Below are 20,261 nucleotides of genomic sequence, written 5' to 3'. Positions count from 1 at the left end.
GCTTCCCTACAGGTTTTAGGCTGCATTTCTGCAAATGGGGTTGGCGATCTGGTCAGAATTAGCGGAATCATCAATGCTGAGAAGTACAAGCAGATTCTCATCCATCACACATACTATCAGAGAGGTGTCTAATCAGTCCCAACTTCATTTTACAGCAGGACAATGACCCCAAACGTACAGCCAAGGTCATTACTATCTTCAGCAAAAACAAGAACAAGGAGTTCTGCAACAGATGGTATGGCCTTCACAGAACTCTCATCTCAACATCAACGAGGCTGTCTGGGATTACCTGGAGAGACAGAAGCAAGTAAGACAGTCAAAGTCTGCAGAAGATCTATGGAAAGATGCTTGGAACAGCTTAATACCTGGTTTTCTTTTAAGACAGTGTACCTAAGAGAATTGATGCAGTTTTAAAAGTCACACCAAATAATTGATTTACTTTTTTACTGTTTACCGCTCTTTGTAGTGAACTTCTGGTATTTAGAAACTTTAAATTTCATTTCTTTTGAAAGCATCTTCGCTTTGCAGATTGTGCCTAAGATTTTTTGTACATTATTGTATATCCCTTCCATTGTCTGTCTGTTCATACACCTGACTAAGTGCCTCTTAACCTGATAGTACCACCTCGCCTGTCTGCATGATCCCGGCATCTACAACTTTGTTTAAAATCAATTCCCCTCTCACATTAAAGCCTCTATTTGACATTCCAGTTACTCTAAAAGGATTACAATAACATACCCAATCTATCCTTCAGAATTCTATATACACTTTATCAGGTGTCCCCTCCGCCTCTGATGCTATGAAGAAAACAATCAAAAGTTTTTGAAACCTCTCTTTATAGCTAATACTGTCTAATCCGGGTAACGTCCAGGTGAACCTCTTCTGCACCAGGTCCAAAGCCTTCACATCCTTCCTGTATTGCAGTGACCAGAACTGCACACAATGTTTTAAACAAGCTCTGATCAAAGTTTTATATAGCTGTGACATGACTTCCCTACCGTTATACTCAATGCACCAACCAGTGATCGGGTATATTTAAAATGTAAGTTGATAGATTTTTGACTAGGAAGGGAATCAAAGGTTATGGAGTGAAGGCAGAAGAATAGGGTTAAGAGGGTTAATAAATCTGCCATGATGGAATAATGGAGCAGACTTGATGGGCTGAATGGCCTAATTCTGCTCCTGTATCTTATTGTCTTTTATTTGTAAAGCAAGTGAGCCATATGCCCATCAGATCAGGGATAAAACTGTGTTGATATTATACATGGATAACCGAGAGCTGAGTTGGTCAGTTCCGCTCTCCATCTTGTTTTCAATGTAAAGTTAACTTATTCTCTCTTTCACAATTCTGACAAATGGTTTTGATCTGAATTAATCACTGTTTCCCTTTCCACAGATGGTGCCCGATCTGCTGAACATTTCCAGCATTTTCTGTTTTTGTTTTATCATCCTGATTTTCAGCTTCCTTGAAAGTCAATCTCTGATTGGCTATAACCTATGCTAAATGTGTCTCAGCCAGTTAGCTGATTTTGATTTCAGGTTTGAGCCAGTTCTATTAACAGATTGTCAAGTAAATCTTCTGTGTAATTTCCTTTTTTTCTCTCTTGGCTGGAGATGGCAAAAATCACTGACTGATGTTATTTTCCGAGGCACGTTAACGTTCAGTGCAAAGTGTAACAAAAGCATTTTCTGGCATTACAACATAGATAGATGAGTTTTCTAAACTCAGAATTGTCTGTTCTGCGCTTCAAAAGGCTAAACTTCATAATGGATTAACCTATTTGAAGTGTGTTTATAAATCTGTAATCGATGGGCAAAGTATAAATAATACTCAATTTAAAAACATTATTTAAAATGTGGTAATTCGAGTATTGAGATTAAACTTATACTGAGAAATATATTTCTTTTACTAAAAAGCGTGCACTGTGAATACAATTCAACTCCTATAAATTTACTTAGCTTTGCTGGACCTCTGTATCTTTTCTCTTATCTCATTCCCAGTTAGTCTTGCTCGTAGATCTCTATGGCTTCTTGGGATTGAGACATTTGCTTGGATGTTATCATCTAATTGAAAGTTTAATGTCCTTTGAGATCAAAATTGGGATGAGAAATTTGTCTTTGAAATAAATTGTATAACAGATCTCAATTCATTACGATTTTCTGTAATGTTTGGTTTCTGATTGAAACTGAGCTTGTGGAGAAGCTTCAGGGGTACAGCTTTAGCCAAATACTGTGATCCAGAATCCACGCAGTGAGCGAGTGGTCTCTATATAGACACCAACAGATACCAACAGAATCAACAAACTCATCCGTAAGGCTAGTGATGTTGTGGGGATGGAACTGGACTCTCTGACGGTGGTGTCTGAAAAGAAGATGCTGTACAAGTTGCATGCCATCTTGGACAATGTCTCCCATCCACTATATAATGTACTGGGTGGGCACAGGAGTACATTCAGCCAGAGACTCATTCCACCGAGATGCAACACGGAGCGTCATAGGAAGTCATTCCTGCCTGTGGCCATCAAACTTTATAACTCCTCCCTTGGAGGGTCAGACACCCTGAGCCAATAGGCTGGTCCTGGACTTATTTCCTGGCATAATTTACATATTACTATTTAACTATTTATGGTTTTATTACTATTTAATTATTTATGGTGCAACTGTAATGAAAACCAATTTCCCTCAGGATCAATAAAGTATGACTATGACTATATTTTAGTCAATGTTCATCTTTCACCCCTCTCACACTAGCTGAAATTGTACCTCACTTGCACATTTGAAATCAGCGGAACTCTTTGACAATTTGAAGGTACAGTATTTATTCACTTAATATTCTAGTAAGTGCTCATTTGATTATTGCGGCCCATGACATTATCGAGAAGTAAACGATAACACAGAGCAAGACTATTTTGTCCCTTGAGCCAGATACATCTTGCATCATGTCTATGGTTGATCTATTTCAATACTTTCACTCCAGTATTTCAATTCCTTTGTTGACATCAAGCTGATCATCTCTTGTGTTCATGATAATTTGCTTAAAGCTTGAGTTTGTAATTAATAAATAATGTTGCATTGTAAGAGGGAGGTTTATATATTTTTCTTTTTTTGGTTTTGGTTAACACTTATGACAAAGCAACTAATATTTAAGGACTCTATATTGCAGAAGTTTAATAATCTCAGCACTTACAAATAATTGAAGAATGTATAGCAACTTTTATGCTTCTATTTATGTGTTCAAAAATGTTCTGTGGCATAATTAGAACTTTGAAATGTTACAGCTTTCTGAAACTCTGCTTTGACTACAGTTGGAGTATTGTGTTAATTTCTGGTAGCCTCATTATAGGAAGAATGTGGAAACTTTAGAGAGGAAATTTGCCAGGATGCTGCCAAGATTAAAGGGCATGTCTTATGAGGGTAGGTTGAGCTAGAGCTTGTCTCTTTGGAGCGAAGGAGGATGAGAGACTTGATATGGGTGCATAGGCTAAGGGACATAGATAGAATTGACAGCTAGTGACTTTTTTTCCTAGGACGAAAATGGCTAATATGAGGCATAATTTTAAGCTTATTGGAGGAAAATATTGTGGGGATGTCAGAGTTAAGTTTTTTTACACAGAAAATGGTGATGGTAGAACACATTGCCAGGAGTGGTGGTAGAAGCAGTTGTGTCAGGCACTTTTAAAAGGCTCTTAGATAGGCATAAGAATAACTGAAAAATGGAGAGCTATGTGCAAGGGAAGGGTTAGATAGAACTTTGATGGAACATCTATGTTCTGTGTTTTATGAAATGTAATTATTGGTGTGATGTAGGAAATACAGCAGTTAAATTGAACACATGAAGCTCCAATAAACTGCAATAATGAGCAGGTACTCTGTTCTCTGTTAATATTGTTGAGATAGATATTAGAACATAGAACAGTATAGCACAGGAACAGCCCCTTTGGCCTCATTGTTGTGCTGAACCAATTAAAATTAGTGATCAAAAGAACAACTAAACTAATCTTTTCTGTCCACACCAGGTCCATTTTCTTCTATTTTTCTCATATTCATGTGCTGATCTAAAGTTCCCTTAAAAGTCCCTAATGTATCTGCCTCTACCACCACCCCGAGCAGTGCATTTGAGGCGCCTGCCACTCTGTGTAAAAAAAAAAGCACTTGCCTCTCACATCTCCTTTAAAATTACCCCCTCTCACCTTCAGTGCAGAACTTCTGGTTTTAGACATTTCAACCTATGGAAAAAGATTCTGTCTATTATAAATCTTTATCATATCTTCACTCAGCCTCTCCCGCTTCAGAGAAAACAACCCAAGTTTGTCCAGTCTCTCATTATAACATGATCCAGGTAGCATAGTGGTAAACTTTACCCTCTCCAAAGTCTTGACATTCTTTCTATAATGGGTTGACTAGAAATGTATGCAGTACTCCAAATGAGGCCTAACTAGAATTTTATAAAGCTGCAACATAACTTCCTGACTTTTGAACACAATGCCTTGACTACAAAAGGCAAGCATAGCATATACTTTCTCAACCACTCTATCATCCTGTGTAACCCTTAACAATACTGTCTCTTTACATTTGACCCACTAAAGTGCAACATTTCACATTTGGCCAGGTTAAATGCCAACTGCCATTTCTCTGCCCATATCTGCAAATGATCAATATCCCTCTATATTCACGGTCATTTTCCAAGCTATCCACAACACTGCCAATCTTTGTATCATCTGCAAACGTACTAACCCACCCATCTACATGTTCATCTAGTTCATTTAAATACACGTCAAACAGCAGAGGTCCCTGTACATATCCCTGTGGAACACCACTAATCACAGGTCTCCAGCTAGAATAAGTCCCTTCAACCACTACAATCTGTCTTCTATGGGCAACCCTGAATATAAATGGCCAATTCAAACTGGATCCCATGCATCTTAATTTTGTAGATCAGCCTCCTTTGAGGGTCCTCTTCAAACACCTTACTAAAACCCATGTAGACAATATCCACAGCTCTGTCTTCATGAATTATCCTTGTCAGGTCATCACAAAACTCAATCAAAGTTAGTAAGACATGACTTGCCTTGCACAAAGCCATGTTGTCTCTCCCTAATTTGGCCATGGTTTTCCAAATGCTCATAAATCCTATCCCTAAGAATTCACTCCAGTAACTTCCCTACTAATGGCATGAAACCCACCACTCTATAGTTTCCAGGATTATCCCTGGTTCTCTTCTTGAACATTGGACCAATTAGCTAAGATATTGTCCTTAACATCATTGCTCCTCCTCAGATAGGACTTTTATATCCACCCAATAGACAGTGATTAAGTGCCTCAGTTTAACATCTGATCTGAATGACTTTGCCTCCAGCTCTTGCTCTGCTGTGCTGGAGCACCAACCAAGACTCCTGAGCTTCCCTCTCTGGGGAAGCACTTGGACCAACAACCTTTTGATCTCAGTTGAAAGTATTGCTAACTGAACCACAGCTGACCATTAAAATAAAGTGGACTCTGAGGAAATGCAATTCTGAAATAGTAATAGCAGAATTATGTTTTGCAGGATTCCTTTCAAGATTGGTCAGCCCAAGAAACAGATTGTGCCAAAGACCGTAAGTAAACATTAAAAGTACACTACGCATTTGGCTTCTGCCTTTAGTGGTTCTATTACTTTTTATTTCATTTCGGTGGTTTTCTTTCTGTTGTCATTGACCATTAAGTAACCTAAATTATTCTGTCTCTCCAAAATGAAATGGATTTGATTTCTCTACTTATAAATCGAGGAAACCTAACGGTACTTTGTGTTATTTATGTGCTGATAAGTGCATATATGGATAAAGCATGAAAATCTGAACTTTGGTCTGTGAATTATGAGAGAGCAGTTTTGTGGCAAGAAACACCCAGTTCATGTTAAGCATAAGACACAGGAACAGAATTATGCTGTTCCGTCCATTGAGTCTACTCCACCATTTGATCATGGTTGGTTGATTTTTTAACTTTTCTCTCTCTCAAACCCATTTTCCTGCCTTCTCCCTGTAACCTATGATACTCTTACTAATCTGGTGAAAGAAATTCCTCCTCATCTCTGTTCTACAACGGTGTCCTTTTATTCCGATGCCTTGTCTTCCGGTGTTTGACTCTCCCATTACTGGAAACAACTTCTTCATATCCGCTCTCCAATGAGATCCCTTCTCGTGCTTCTAAACTCCAGTGAGCGCAGGCCCAGAAACTTCAACACTTCTCATTCATTAACTCTCTTACAACTGGGATCATTCTCGTAAACGTCCGGTGGACCCTCTCAAACAGCAGCACGTCTTTACTTAACATATAGGGTTCAGAATTGCTCATAATACTCCCAAATATGGTCTGACTCACATTTCATGTGACAAATAAAGCAAATCTTTAAATCTTTATCTTTACAACTGCCTTATAAAGCTTTAATTCAAGTTCAGATTTAATTGTCATTTAATTATACACATGTATACAGCTAAACAAAACAGCATTCCTCCAGGGCCGAAGTACAAAACACAGTACATAAAGTCATACATAGCACATATTGTAACAATAGCACATACAGTCACAAAAATAATATTATGGCAAGGCTGGGGTGACATGGCCTAAGATTGATGGGGTATGGTATGTTGTCCTGGAGCTGTGTTTCTGCAAGAACAAGTATTGCAGCAGTTCCTCATCTTCCGCTGAGTCAACTGCAGATGAAAGCATCTTCCAGGGAGCAAACACTGGAGAGCAGCACTGATAACAGAGCTGGTCTGCAGGGGTCAGTCTTCAACCCAGAACAGATTCCGGTAGGCCCGTCATGCTTCTGTTCTCTCCCACCCCGCTGTTGGCACCTTCTCTCCTGAGTGGCTGTAACAGGTGATGTCACAGAATGAAAATCCAGCTGAGTGGTGCCACAGCAACAACCTCTCCCTCTATGTCAGCAAGACCAAGGAGCCGATTATTGATTTCAGAAGGAAGAAACTGGAGGTCCCTGAGCCAGTCCTCATTTTAAATTTTGTGATGTTATCATTTCAGAGGATCTATTCTAGGTCGAGCGCGAATGTGCCATTACAAAGAAAGCACAGCAGTGCCCCTACCTTCTTAGAAATTTGTAAGGATTTGGTATGTTATCTAAAAATTTGACCAACTCCTATATAGGTGTATTGACTGATTGCATCATACCCTGGTATGGAATCACCAGTGCCCTTGAACAGAAGCACCTACAAAATGGAGTGGATATGGCCCAGTCCCTCATGGGTTCCTTCCCCACAATTGAGCACATCTACATGGAATGCTGTTGCATGAAAGCAGCATTCATCATCAAGGACCTCCACTATCCTGACCATGTACACTTCTCATTGCTGCATCAGAAAGAAGGTGCACCAGCAGGTTCAGGAACAGTTATTACTGCTCAAGCATCAGGCTCTTGATCCAAATGGGATAACTTCACTCAATTTCACTCACCCTATCACTGAATTGTTCTCACAACTTATGGGCTCACTTTTAGGGGCTCTTCATTTCATTATATCTATTGCTTATTTATTTATTATTATTATTATTATTATTACATGTTTTCTTTTTGAATTTGCAGTTTGCTGTCCTTTAGACATTGGGGGAGGTAATTGATTAATTCTGTTGTGTTTCTTGTTTTTACTGTGAATGCCTGCAAGAAAATGAGTTGTATATGGTGACATATATGTACTTTGACATTAAATATACTTTGAACTTTCATGATGTATATCCATGGATGTTTAACTCTCCCAGCACTGATCCTCTTTCAGCCACGACACTGTGATGCCACAATGTAGTGCCTACCAATTTCTAACTACACTATAAGCTTAGTTTCCTTGTTTTGTACAGTGTGTGCATCAGATATAACACTTCCAGGTCTAGATTTACCATCCCTCTTCCCAAAATAGTCTACACATTCAACCCACCCCCTAGTATTTAGTTTAAAGCCTATCCATAGCCCTAATTATGCGTTTCTCCAGGATCCTCTACCCAGCATGGTTCAGGTGGAGTCCATCCACCAGAACAGCTTCCTTCTTCCTCAATACGTGTGGCAATGTCACAAGAATTCAAGCCTACTTCTTTCGTACCAATCTCTGAGCCACACATTTACCTCTCTAATCTTATTGACCTGGTGCCATTTTGTATGTGGCTTTGGTAGAAATCCAGAGATTATCACCTTTTTGATTCTCCTTTTTTAAAATTTAATTCTAATGTTCTCAAGTAGTCCCTGTTAGAAACCCTTTCTTTGTTCAACCTATGTCATTGGTACCCACATGGACTTTAACAAATGAGTCTTTCCCCTTCCACTCCAAGTCAAAGTTGATGTCATAAACCTGGGCGTCAGGTAGACTTCCCATCTTAATGTTATTGCTACAGACAGCGCTCATAGGCACTAAAATAACTTGCACAGTTCATAAACATAAGATATTATACAGATGCTGGAAATCCAAATCAAAGAACACAAAATTCTGGAGGAACTCAGATCTGGCCGCATCTATAGAGATGAGTACACAGTTGACGTTTCAGGCTGAGACCTTTCATCAGGACTTGCATGAATGCAGACACTCACTTTTTCAGTGTTTATGATTACAATAAATAAATTGATAGCTTCTTTACTTTTGTCTTTTCTTTTGTGACTCTGATTGCTTGTCATCATTCTCCATTTCTCCTCGTCTTTCTTTCCCTAACTTTATTCTGCATTTTATACCCTATCTGATATTAAATTTAGTACCTGAACTTCATTTCTATGCAGCTGATGAGCAATTGTTTAATCTGATTTGTTGAAGAGCTATACAGCTACTTGTCTTATTCACTCAAGTATAAGAAGATGGTTCAGTTTTTTTGAAGGTTTGGCTGACAAGCAGCTTTTCTGTAGAAAGTGCAAAGCCAGCTGTCTTCATCTTGTAACTCTCCTTTGTATGTGTTATACGGGACAGTCTAGCCCATTGTGTCCAGGTAATTCATTTATTTGCTACATGCTAGTAGAATGTACCATTGAACTGTAAGGGCAATTCCTTTGTTAAGCACTATTAAAGATATTCTGTGCTGTGTTCACTTCGTGTTACACTTTATCAACTTAAAGACATATTACACTAAGCCACATAATACAGTGGATTCTGGTTAATTGGGACACATCATTACAGTACATTTTGGCCCAATTAAGCTGCTGCCTCAATTCGCCGGTTTCATGGAAATAGTTAGAAAGGTATAGAAACAGAAACTACCGTTTAACTGAGTAACAAATTATGTATTTAAATAAAATACAGAACAACTTAGAATATAACCAATACTTCTGGTGCTTGTCTTGTATCAGATGATACAGACACCTGTGCAGGAGAGTTCTTAAAGTGGAAAAGCCATTGCACTGGGTTCAGTCGTTCGAGTAGGTGTCACAACTGGGGTCTTCCCTGGTTGACCATGACTTCTTCTGTGCCTTGTCCTGTTCTTTGCTCTCCATGTAGCATTGCAGAACTGTCTTTCTTGCCATTGAATCTCACTGCAGATCTCATCTGCCCAGTTCACTGGAGCTGACTTCACATGCTGAAACAGGTATGCCCCTATTTCACTGGAATGACACTCATTGGCTACCCTTACCTGGTTTACCCCACCGTCAAAGAGATGCACTGTCATGCAAACAGCTACTTGAAGCCACAGGTGAGAGTTAGTGTCCAGAGGGGACCAAAGGTAACATTCAAGATTATTATTGATACCTTCCAATTCTTTGTAGTTATTAACTTATTGAAGTGGTAAAATAATTTCATTTTCACTCCTGACTGTTTCTGGTATTTCCAAGTCTGGATGCTAGAAAACGCATTGAGCATAACAGTTCTGAATTGCCTTACTACTTATTTCTCAGCAAGGATCAATGACAAAAATCACTGATTTTTGAACACAAACACATTCAACTGATGCTGTTTAAAAACTGTTCGCTCTAAGCCAAGTGTAGTGTCTAATAACCGCAGAAGCCATGCGACTGACGCTATGACTTCTATAGGTGTGTAGTGGAGGCTATATTGACTGGCTGCATCATAGTCTGGTGTGGAAACACCAAAACCCTTGAACAGAAAATCCTACAAAAAGGAGTTGATACGGCCCAGTCCATCATGGGTAAAGCCCTCCTAACTATTGGTCACATCTACATGTCTCAAGAAAGCAGTAGCCATCTTCAGGGACCCCACCACCCGACATGCGCTCTTCTCACTGCTGCCATCAGGAACAAGGTACAGGAGCCTCAAGACTCACAGCACCAGGTGGAGCAATAGTTACTGCCCCTCAACCATTAGGCCCTTGAACCAAAGAGGATAACTTGATTTAACATCACTTGCCCCATCATTGAAATGTTCCCACAATGAATGGGCTCGCTTTCAAGGACTCTTCATCTCATGTCCTCAGTAGTTATTGCTTATTTATTTGTTCTATTATTTCTTTCTTTTTGTTTGTGCTCAGTTTGTTGTCTTTTGCACATTGGTTGAACACCCAAATTGGTGCTGTCGTTCATTGATTCTGTTATGGTTATTACTCCATGGATTTATTTTGAACTTTGAGTTTATGTAAAATTGAGTTCAAGACAAAAGAACCTATAGTGTTAAATTTAATTGCAACAGTCATGTTTCATTTGTATTTTACTGAAAGGGAAGTGATAACATGAGGTTTAGAAAATTCAGATCCATTGGTCAAGTATTAAATTCAAAGGGATATGTTTAAATTGGCATTGAGGTTGGTATAGACATCATAGGCAGCAGGGTCTGTTCTTGTGCTGTACTGTTCTAATATTATCCTATAATGCTCCAAAAATAATCTGCACAATAATGGAAATGATTTTCCTGTTGAAGGTTTTTAGCTATATTTCCAATTTTCTGACATTATTTGAAAGTTAAAACTGTCTCCCTTGTGGGTTTGTGAACAACTTGCACTAGATGATGACAGGTTGAACTGGCCAGTTTGAGTTTCCTCATTAGTTTTTGTTTCTCTCAGCTCTCCTGATAACTTGTTGATTTTGGCTTATTCCAGAGTACTGCGAATCATGCCAGTTTTAGAGCTGTGCACTTGGCATGGTGGTATAGCAGTTAGCATGATGCTTTACAGTGTCAGCTGTAAGATTGGGGTTCAATTCCTGCCAATGTCCGTAAGGAGTGTGTATGTTCTCCCTGTGACACACGGGTTTCCTCCGGGTGCTCCAGTTTCTTCCCACATTCCTAAAATGCATGAGCTAGAGTTAATAAGTTGTGGACGTGCTATGTTGGCACAGGAAGCATGGCAACACTTGCAGGATGCCTCAGCCTACCTAGGACAGTGGTTGTTGATGCAAAATAATGCATTTCGCTGTGTGGTTTGTATGGTTTGATGTACACATGACAAATAAAGCTAATCTTTAAAAAAAACTTTCATTTCTGTTTCTATTGAGGGCTCATTGTATGCTAAAGTCAGATTAGATTGTTACAGATTTTTTTTTTGATCATTTTCTCCCTTGGCAATAAGAAGCCATGCAGGTCAATGGCTTATTTGTGTCCCATTTGTTATTATGTATGGTTTAATATGTAACTTCTAAATACAATGTACAATATATTGTGAATATTAAGGTGACATTGTACGCTTATTTGAAAAGTATTTGTATATAGAGCATCATGCGTCATCACTCATTTTCCTTCAGGAATGCGCTGACTAATGTAAGTTAATAAGAATTGTTTATGGATATGATGTGTTACTTGAGATTACTTCCTTTTTTGAAACCGATGATTGACAATTTGAACTTTAAAGAAACATACTTAATGATAATAATAACTTCATTGAAAAAATATGATGTATTTCAAAGTGCTTTACAATAGGGTAAAAGTATAAATATGAGAATAAAATAAGCATGAAAATAAAAGATGAAAAGATGTTAGTTAAAAACAAGATTAAATAAATAGGTTTTGAGTTGGCGTTTAAAAGTATCAATTGAGTCTGCATCCCTTAGGTATTGAATTACGTTAAGCTATGTTTAGGGGCATAGTTCACAAAAGCTGACCTGCCAATTGTCTTTTGATAGAAATTACTTAAATTTAAGAGACTGGTGGTAGAAGAAGACTTGAGTGCCCAAATAGGATTATAAAACAAAAATGATTCTGTGAGATACTCTGGTCCAAGACGATTAAGAGCTTTAAAAACAAGTAAGAAAACTTTAAAATCAATTCCAAAACATACAAGAAGCCAATACAGAGTGGTTAGTGTGGGAGGAATGTGTTCCATCATCCTGATCTTGGTGAAAAGTCAAGCAGCGACATTCTGAATGTGTTGAAGTTAGTCAATAGATTGCTTTGGAAGACCAGTACATTGGAGTAATCTAGTCTGTTGAGTATAAGGACCTGAGTTAATTTTTCAATATTATTACTTGACAGCAGCGAACGTACCTTTTCAATATTTCTTATGTGTAGAAATGGTGTTCTGGTCACTTTCTTTATGTGGGATTTAAAACTCAAATCTGAATCAAGGCTACCACCCAGACTCATTACTTCTGATTTTACAAGGCAAGCCAAATTCCCAGGTTTACCAAGATGTTTATCTCTGTTGGCTTTGAGACCAACCAGAAGTATTTCTGTTTTCTCTTCATTTTGCTTTACAAATGTTTTCTCTGATATGCCAGAGATTCCCATTTAGCATATATCCTAAGACCCTTAAATAACAAAAATGGTGAAGAAATCGTGCCTTAATACTGAACAACTTAAGAAGATAATTAATGTGCATAATTGAAGTATAAAGTTAACAGGGTGCCAATGATAGATGTTTGCTGTATTGCGAGCTAATCGTTGCTCCTGAAACAGGAGATATTTTTATACTAATAACATTACGTAAACCTTGTCTCAAGATGGAACACGTTACTGTGCTCAGAAGATTGCCCTGGCAAATAATGCGAGGCTTATTGTCACGATGAAAGGTTTATGTATACGTACCTACAATGAACAAGTTCTGTTAGCGTGAACCGCAGGTAGCATCCTTCTGATGTGGATGATACTTCTGTGAGTTAAACAGCTTTGTAACATGCTTCAACACAACCATAATCTATATATCATAAATTAAAGAGTAAGCAGTCTGTCTCATAAACAGCTCAGCACAATAGTGATGTTAATGTATTAGAATTTAACCTGAGGCACGTGTGATGGTTTTATTGAGTCACGATTATATTTGGCATAATTTTCTGCTATGTGCCTTTGGGTGGGGTTGAGTCTTTTTGAACTTCATTGATCATGTAAGCTTGATAGCCTGTTTTTTTTTCTTCAAACATTCTTGAGTTTGGAAGTGGTTACAGTATTTGCAAAGTTCTATAGATATGTACAGGGTGAGCTTCCGTTATTGTGCATACCTGTTTGCAAATAGACTTTTCATTAGACTGAGTCTGTAAGAATACTTGGCTTGTAAGAAGGAAGTTCTGTTGAAGTTAGGGACATACAGTCATAAAGTACCACAGCACAAAACCAGGCCTTTCGGCCCATCTAATGTGTGTGAACAGTTATTATGCTTAGTCCGATCAACCTGCACCTGGACCTCCATACTCCTGTCATCAGTGTACTTATCCAAACTTTACATAAATGTTGCAATCGAACCCACATCCACCACTGCTAGCAGCTTATTCCACACTCATACCATCATCTGGGTAAAGATAGTTCTCTTCAGGTTCCTTCCCCTTAAATAGTTCACTTTTCTCCTTCATCCAAACAAGTTGTACTCGTTCATTTGAACATGATGTTGCACCATACTTGGTGACCAAGTTGCATGTTTTTTTAATTCACCGACTGCTGTTTCACCTGGCCACCCTGGAAGGAGCTCTGATTATGACAGATCATGCCAAATTTTTAAGAAAAACCTTTGGGAAGATAATGCCTATGAAGTTATGTAAGTGCGATTTATTAAGAAGATTATGGCTGAAGTTATACAGTAACTTTGTTAGGAGAGGTTAAATAAAAGGACTCAGTGTGGTCTATGGATATGCAATATTTTCTTGGAAGAATAAATTAAGTAAACCAATCCCAATTTGAAAATCTGGAAGTATAATGCTGGTAGTAGTCAGGGAGACTGGGTGCATGAGTGAAGAGAATTAATTAATGTTTTAGCATTTTTACTTATCATCAGGAACACTAAGTTAGTTTGGAAAGGTCATACTTTATACCTGAACAGCGAGCTGTTGGTCTCCCCTCTCGCTGTGGAAGGAGTGATACGTCTGTCTCCCTCGTTAGTGAGAGAAAGAGAGCCTGTGGGATGTCAAACTGTTAGGATGAACAGTGTTTTTTTGATGGACTCTAGATCATGGTCTCTTTGGGAGCTTTGCTGTTGCTTGCATGGTGGGTGGCGGGGGGGTGCTTTCTGCTGGAACTTGGGAAGGGGGGGAGAGTTAATGCTTTGCTGCTGTTTGTGCATAGGAGGGGGAAGGGGGCTTTGGGGTTCTGCCATTAATTTTTTAGGGTTTTTCTTCTGTATTGTAGATGCCTGTGAAGAGTAAGAATTTCAGGTTGTATACTGTATGCATTCTCTGATATTAAATGAAGCCGTTGAACCATTGAAATATAAACTGTTTCTCTCCAAATACTAGAATAATAATACTTTAGCTCAATTGATCATTATGTGTAATTGATTTTTTTAATATTTAAGTTTCCATTAAAAAAAAGCTAATTGGATATTTCTTGATTCTTATTAGTTGGAACCAAATTAAATTTACAGGTGTCCCCCGCTTTTTGAACGTTCGCTTTACGAAACCTCACTGTTACAAAAGATCTACATTAGTACCCTGTTTTCGCTTTCAGAAGGTGTTTTCACTGATACGAAAAAAAATTCAGCGCGCGAAAAAAATCAGTGCGCGATAAAAGGCAGCGCACTCCGAGCAGCTGCTCTCCCCTGGATTCGGAACTGCATTGCTTAAACACGTGCCTGTGAGCAACCGTTTGCAAGATGAGTTCTATGGTATCGGAAAAGCCTGAAAGAGCTCGTAAGGGTGTTACTCTTACGGTAAAACTAGACATAATTAAGCGTTTTGATCGTGGTGAACCAAGTAAAGACAATGTGAGTTTGGCTTGTGGAAGCTGACGAACATGATGTTGAAGAGGTTTTGGCATCCCATCACCACGAACTGACAGATGAAGAGCTGATGCAATTGGAAGAAAAAAGGATAACAATGGAAACCGAATGAGTAATGATAAAGTACAACTTTAATTTTGAAAGGGTACGTCGGTTTAGGGGATATTTGCAGGATGGTTTGAGTCCTTATTAAAGAACTGTGCGATACAAAAATGCGCGAGGCTCAGCAGTCAAGCAAGCCTTCCACATCAGCCACAGCAGACGACGAACCTCGACCTTCAACATCGAGGCGGGCAGTCATAGGAGAAGATGAGCTGCCTGCTCTAATGGAAATAGGCGACGAGATGACACCCCAGTGTCCCACCACCCCAACCCCCAGGCGACAGTCTTTACCGATTCGCGGAGAATGCAAAGGTAGCCGGGAGGCACACAGCACATCTTTAAGAAAAAAGCCGAAATAAACATGCTAATTAATTAGGTGCCGCTGACATGTAATTGTCGGCCCAGATCAGAGACGACACAATCAGAAATCGGCACTGATCTGGGCCGACAATTACGGGCGGCACCTAATTAATTAGCATGTTTGTTTCGGCTTTTTTCTTAAAGATGTGCTGTGTACTTCCTGGCTACTTCCGGACCCCTGCGTTCTTTGCGGCAATGCATCGCTCAGCGGCCCGGAGGGTGGGGGCCGCTGCACCACCCAAACTCCGACAAGTCTAACACACCATCGTGTGCTCGGCGCTGTCTTCCCGATTCCCGTAAGTGATACTACACTGTACATACATTATTTCTACTTTATATCGGCTGTGAATTTTTACATGTTAGTTGGTATGATTTGGCAGCTTCATAGTTTAAAGGTTACTGGAGAGAGTGTTTCTGCCAACAGCGCTTGCGTGAGATTTTCTGCCGACGGCGCTTGTGTGAGATGTTCGCTTCGGCGAACAGTTCAGTAATGACTGTGGAAAAGTATTTCTACTTTATATAGGCTGTGTATTTATCCTATCATTCCTGCTTTTACTATATGTTACTGTTATTTTAGGTTTTATGTGTTATTTAGCATGATTTGGTAGGTTATTTTTGGGTCTGCGAACGCTCATAAAATTTTCCCATATAAATAAATGGTAATTGCTTCTTCGCTTTACGACATTTCAGCTTACGAACCGTTTCATAGGAATGCTCTACCTTCGGATGGCGGGGGAAACCTGTACTTCCAATTTAGTGACTTCATCACATGTATAAAAATACATAATGCCACCTACTTTGTATGATGACCATGCCCTACCTATCCAGCAAGACATACAAAAGCAAAATTGCACACGTTAGAGTCCCAGTCAGTGTACATCCTTCAACACAATATCACAGAGCAGATTATCCTTTTCATTGTGATTTGTGGGAGCTTATTGTTCACAAATTAGCTGCCATCTTTCCCACATTGCCGTGGCTACTGCATATCACAAATATTTCAATAATGGTATAAGGCTTTGGAGCTGATGCAAATACAATGGTATAAATGGTTTCTTCCATTATTTACTCTGATATGAAGAGAGAAGAGGAAACCTTGGAGGGCTTCTGACTTGACTTTCGTGTCTTTATAGCTATAGATGTTCATTCCTTGAGGGGCATTGATTGATTCATCAGATCCTGGTAAAATTTAGGATAATAAATCTGATCTTCCCAATGGAAAAGGCGCCACCTATTCCAAACAAAATCCTAGAACTCAGCTGGTCAGACATCAGCTATGGAAAGGAATAAAAAGCTGACATTTTGGGCCGCGACTTTTCAGCAGGACTTCCTGCCTGACCTGCTAGGTATCTCCAGCATTTTGTGTGTGTTACTCTTTATTTCCAGCGTGTGCAGGTTATCTTGCGTTCATGATTTGCTGCCTTTTTCAAACTTGTTTAAAAACAAAACCAAGAGACCTGCAAGTCAACAGGAATTCTGCAGATGCTGGAAATTCAAGCACACACATCAAAGTTGCTGGTGAACGCAGCAGGCCAGGCAGCATCTGTAGGAAGAGGTGCAGTCGACGTTTCAGGCCGAGACCCTTCGTCAGGACCTGCAAGTCAGTGGGCCTCCTTTACACTGAATTCATTGCAGATAAAAGCAGCTTGAGCATCTTTTAATTTCATCAGTTCACTATTAGTGGCCAAATATTGACCAGACTGGATGCCATTTCCAAAATTTCTCTCCTTTCCTTCCTTAAAACATGTCTCTTTTACTAAATATTGAGCACATATCCTACTATATTACATGCCTCAGTAAAATATTTGTCTGTTAATTCTCCTGTGATTTGGAATAGTTTATTGTGTTAAATATGTGGTATATTTATACATTGCCTTAAAATGCTGTAAAAATGTTTCATAGGATGTTATTGGACAAAATTTAAAGAATACCGAACGCTTGTTTAGGTTTCATATAAACTTAAATAATTTCAATTTATTTCGAGAATCTTTTGGCCACTGGTTCCATATTATTTATTATTTGGCATGCCCTAGATCTTTGCCTGATAACACTTAGGCTATAGGTTTTGAGATGCTTTACCTTTTTTAAGGGCATTGTATGAATACACCACCCTGAGCTACCTGTCAGCTTAGTCATCATATGGGAGACCAAGCATGAGAGGATGAACCCTGGGTGCCCTCCCAAGACTATGGTCAACAGGCTCCTAGAAGACAGCGGCGCGACTAATGTAGATGAACTGAACACACTGGTGAGGAAGAGGGAGAAGTGGAGAGTCCGTCATCATGCCCGACGCTGGCCCCCTAGGCCTGAGTCGACGTAGTAGTAGTAGTATGAATAACTTAAGTTCATACATCTCCTTTTCTACTAGAATTGGTGGAATAATGGAATTAAGGGAATTAGAGACATGAGAGAGGAGCTGGCCAATGAAGGGGCACTAGCAAGAATGAAGGCATAACAGCAGTGGCTGGAGTTTCTGGGAACAATTTGGTAGGCGCAGGAGAGATGCATCCCACAGAAGAACTAGTTTTCTAATGGAAGGATGAGGCAACTGTGGCTGACAGGAGAAGACAGCATAAAAGCAAAAGGGAGACATATAACAGCAAAATTAGTGGGAAATTAGAGGATGGAAAGATTTTAGAAAGCACCAGAAGGCACCTGAAAAAGCAATAAGGTGAGAAAAGATGAAATATGAAGGTAAGCTAGACAATAATATAAAAGTGCATATCAGAGGTTTTTTCTAGATAAGTAAAGAGTAAAAAAAAAGGTGAGAATGGATGTCACATTGCTGGAAAATGATGCTGGAGGGTTGTAATAGGGAATAAAGGAATGGCAGGCAAATTTAATAACTATTTTGTGTCAGACTTCATAATGGAAGACATCAGCAATATGCCAGAAATTCGAGAGAGTCAGGGAGCAAAATTGCGTGCAGTTGCTATTACTAAGGAGAAGGTGCTTGGGAAGCTGAGAAGTCTGAAGGTAGATAAGTCACCTGGACCAAATTCTGAAAGACATAGCTGAAGAGATTATGGAGCCATTAGTGGTGATCTTTCAAGAATCACTGGATTTCCTGAGGACTGGAAAATTGCAGATATCACTCCACTCTTTAAGAAGGGAAAGAGGCAAAAGAAAGGAAATTATTGGCCATTAAGACTAACTGCAGTGACTAGTAAGATGTTGGAGTCCATTATTAAGGATGAAGTTTCGGGGTACTTGGAGGCATATGGTAAAGTAAGCCAAAATCAGCATGGTTTCCATAAGGGGAAATCTTGTGTGACAGATCTGTTAGAATTCTTTGAGGAAATTAAAGGGAGGGTAGACAAAAGGAAGTCAGTGGACATTGTTGACTTGGATTTTCAGAAGGCCTTTGAGAAAGTGTCGCACATGAGACTGCTTAACAAGATATTGCAGGAATTACAGGATATTACATGGTGTTACGAGAAAGCTAGTAGCATGGATAGAAGATTGGCTGACTGACAGCAGCCAAAGGGTGGGAATCAAGGGGAACTATTCTGTTCGGCTGCCAGTGATTAGTGGTGTTCCACAGTGGTCTATTGGGATCACTTAAGTACTTTTTATATAAATGATTTAGATGACGATAAATGCTTTGTAGCTAAGGTCGCGGATGATATGAAGATAGGTGGAGGGGCAGGTAGTGTTGAGGAGGCAGAATGCCTGCAGATGTACTTAGGCTGATTGGGAGAATGGGCAAGGAAGTGGCAGATGGAATATAGTATCCAGAAGTGTACGAGTTTGCACTTTGGTAGAAAAAATAAGGGTTAGACTATTTCTAAACAGAGTGAAAACACAGAAATCAGAGGTACAAAGGGATTTGGGTCTCTTTGTGCAGGATTCCCTAAAGGTTAACTTGCAGGTTGAGTCAATGGTAAAGAAGGCAAATGCAATTGCATTCATCTTGAGAGGACTAGAATATAAGAGCAAGTTGGTAATCCTGGGGTTTTTTAAGGCATTGGCCAGACTGCACTCGGAATATTGTGAGCAATTTTGGTACACTTATCTAAGAAGTGATGTGCTGGCCTTGAAAAAAAGTTCCCAAAAATGATTGTGGCAACAAAAATGTGAATGTATGAGGAGTGTTAGATGGCTCTGGCCTGTATTTGTTGGAGTCTCGAAAAATGATGGGGGAACTCGTTGAAACCTATCGAATATTGAAAGGCCTTGATGGAGTGGATGTGGTGAGAAAATTTCTTAGAGTGGGGGAGGTCTAGGACAAGAGGGCACATCCTCAGAATAGATGGATGTTGCTTTAGAATAGAGATAAGAAGAAATTTCTTTAGTCAGATGGGGTGAATATGTGGAATTCATTGTCACTGATGGCTATGAAGGTCAATCACTGAGTATACTTAAAGCAGAGGTTGATAAGTATCTTGATTAGTATGAGCATCAAAGGTTATAGGAAAAAGCAGGAGAATGAGTTGAAATCAACCTTAATGGAATGGTGGAGCAGACTCAATTGGCTGAATGGCCTAATTCTGTTCCTATGTCTTATGAGCTGTCTAGAGCCTGTTTGCCATGCAGTGTTTTATATATGTTCAGTATTGTTGAGATGCTCCAGAGAAACCTACTGCTGAGCCTCACCCTCCCACACCAAGTGAGGATTTTCTGTTCTTTTCATGTTCTTTTTCATATTGGAGGATACCCTGCCTGATTTCTTTTGACCAGAGCATTCTAAACAATAATAATGTCACATCAAAATCAGGTTTAACATCACTGGCATTTGGCATGAAACTTGCTGTTATGCG

At 39.3% G+C, this 20,261-nt stretch overlaps 1 protein-coding gene across 1 annotated transcript in view; it reads left to right on the top strand.

The window, feature by feature from the left end:
• Window positions 1-20,261, top strand: part of bin3 (bridging integrator 3) — a 206,833-nt gene that overhangs the window by 41,623 nt on the left and 144,949 nt on the right. Inside the window, exon 2 of the mRNA XM_063056935.1 lies at window positions 5,546-5,594. Coding sequence (XP_062913005.1) covers window positions 5,546-5,594 — 49 coding nt within the window. The remainder of the gene's footprint in view (window positions 1-5,545; window positions 5,595-20,261) is intronic.

The sequence above is a fragment of the Mobula hypostoma genome, chromosome 8 (assembly GCF_963921235.1).
Source record: "Mobula hypostoma chromosome 8, sMobHyp1.1, whole genome shotgun sequence".
NCBI classification, from domain to species: Eukaryota; Metazoa; Chordata; class Chondrichthyes; order Myliobatiformes; family Myliobatidae; genus Mobula; species Mobula hypostoma.
Note: the sequence above shows the minus strand (reverse complement) of the source record. Positions and strands in the feature narration are given on the sequence as shown.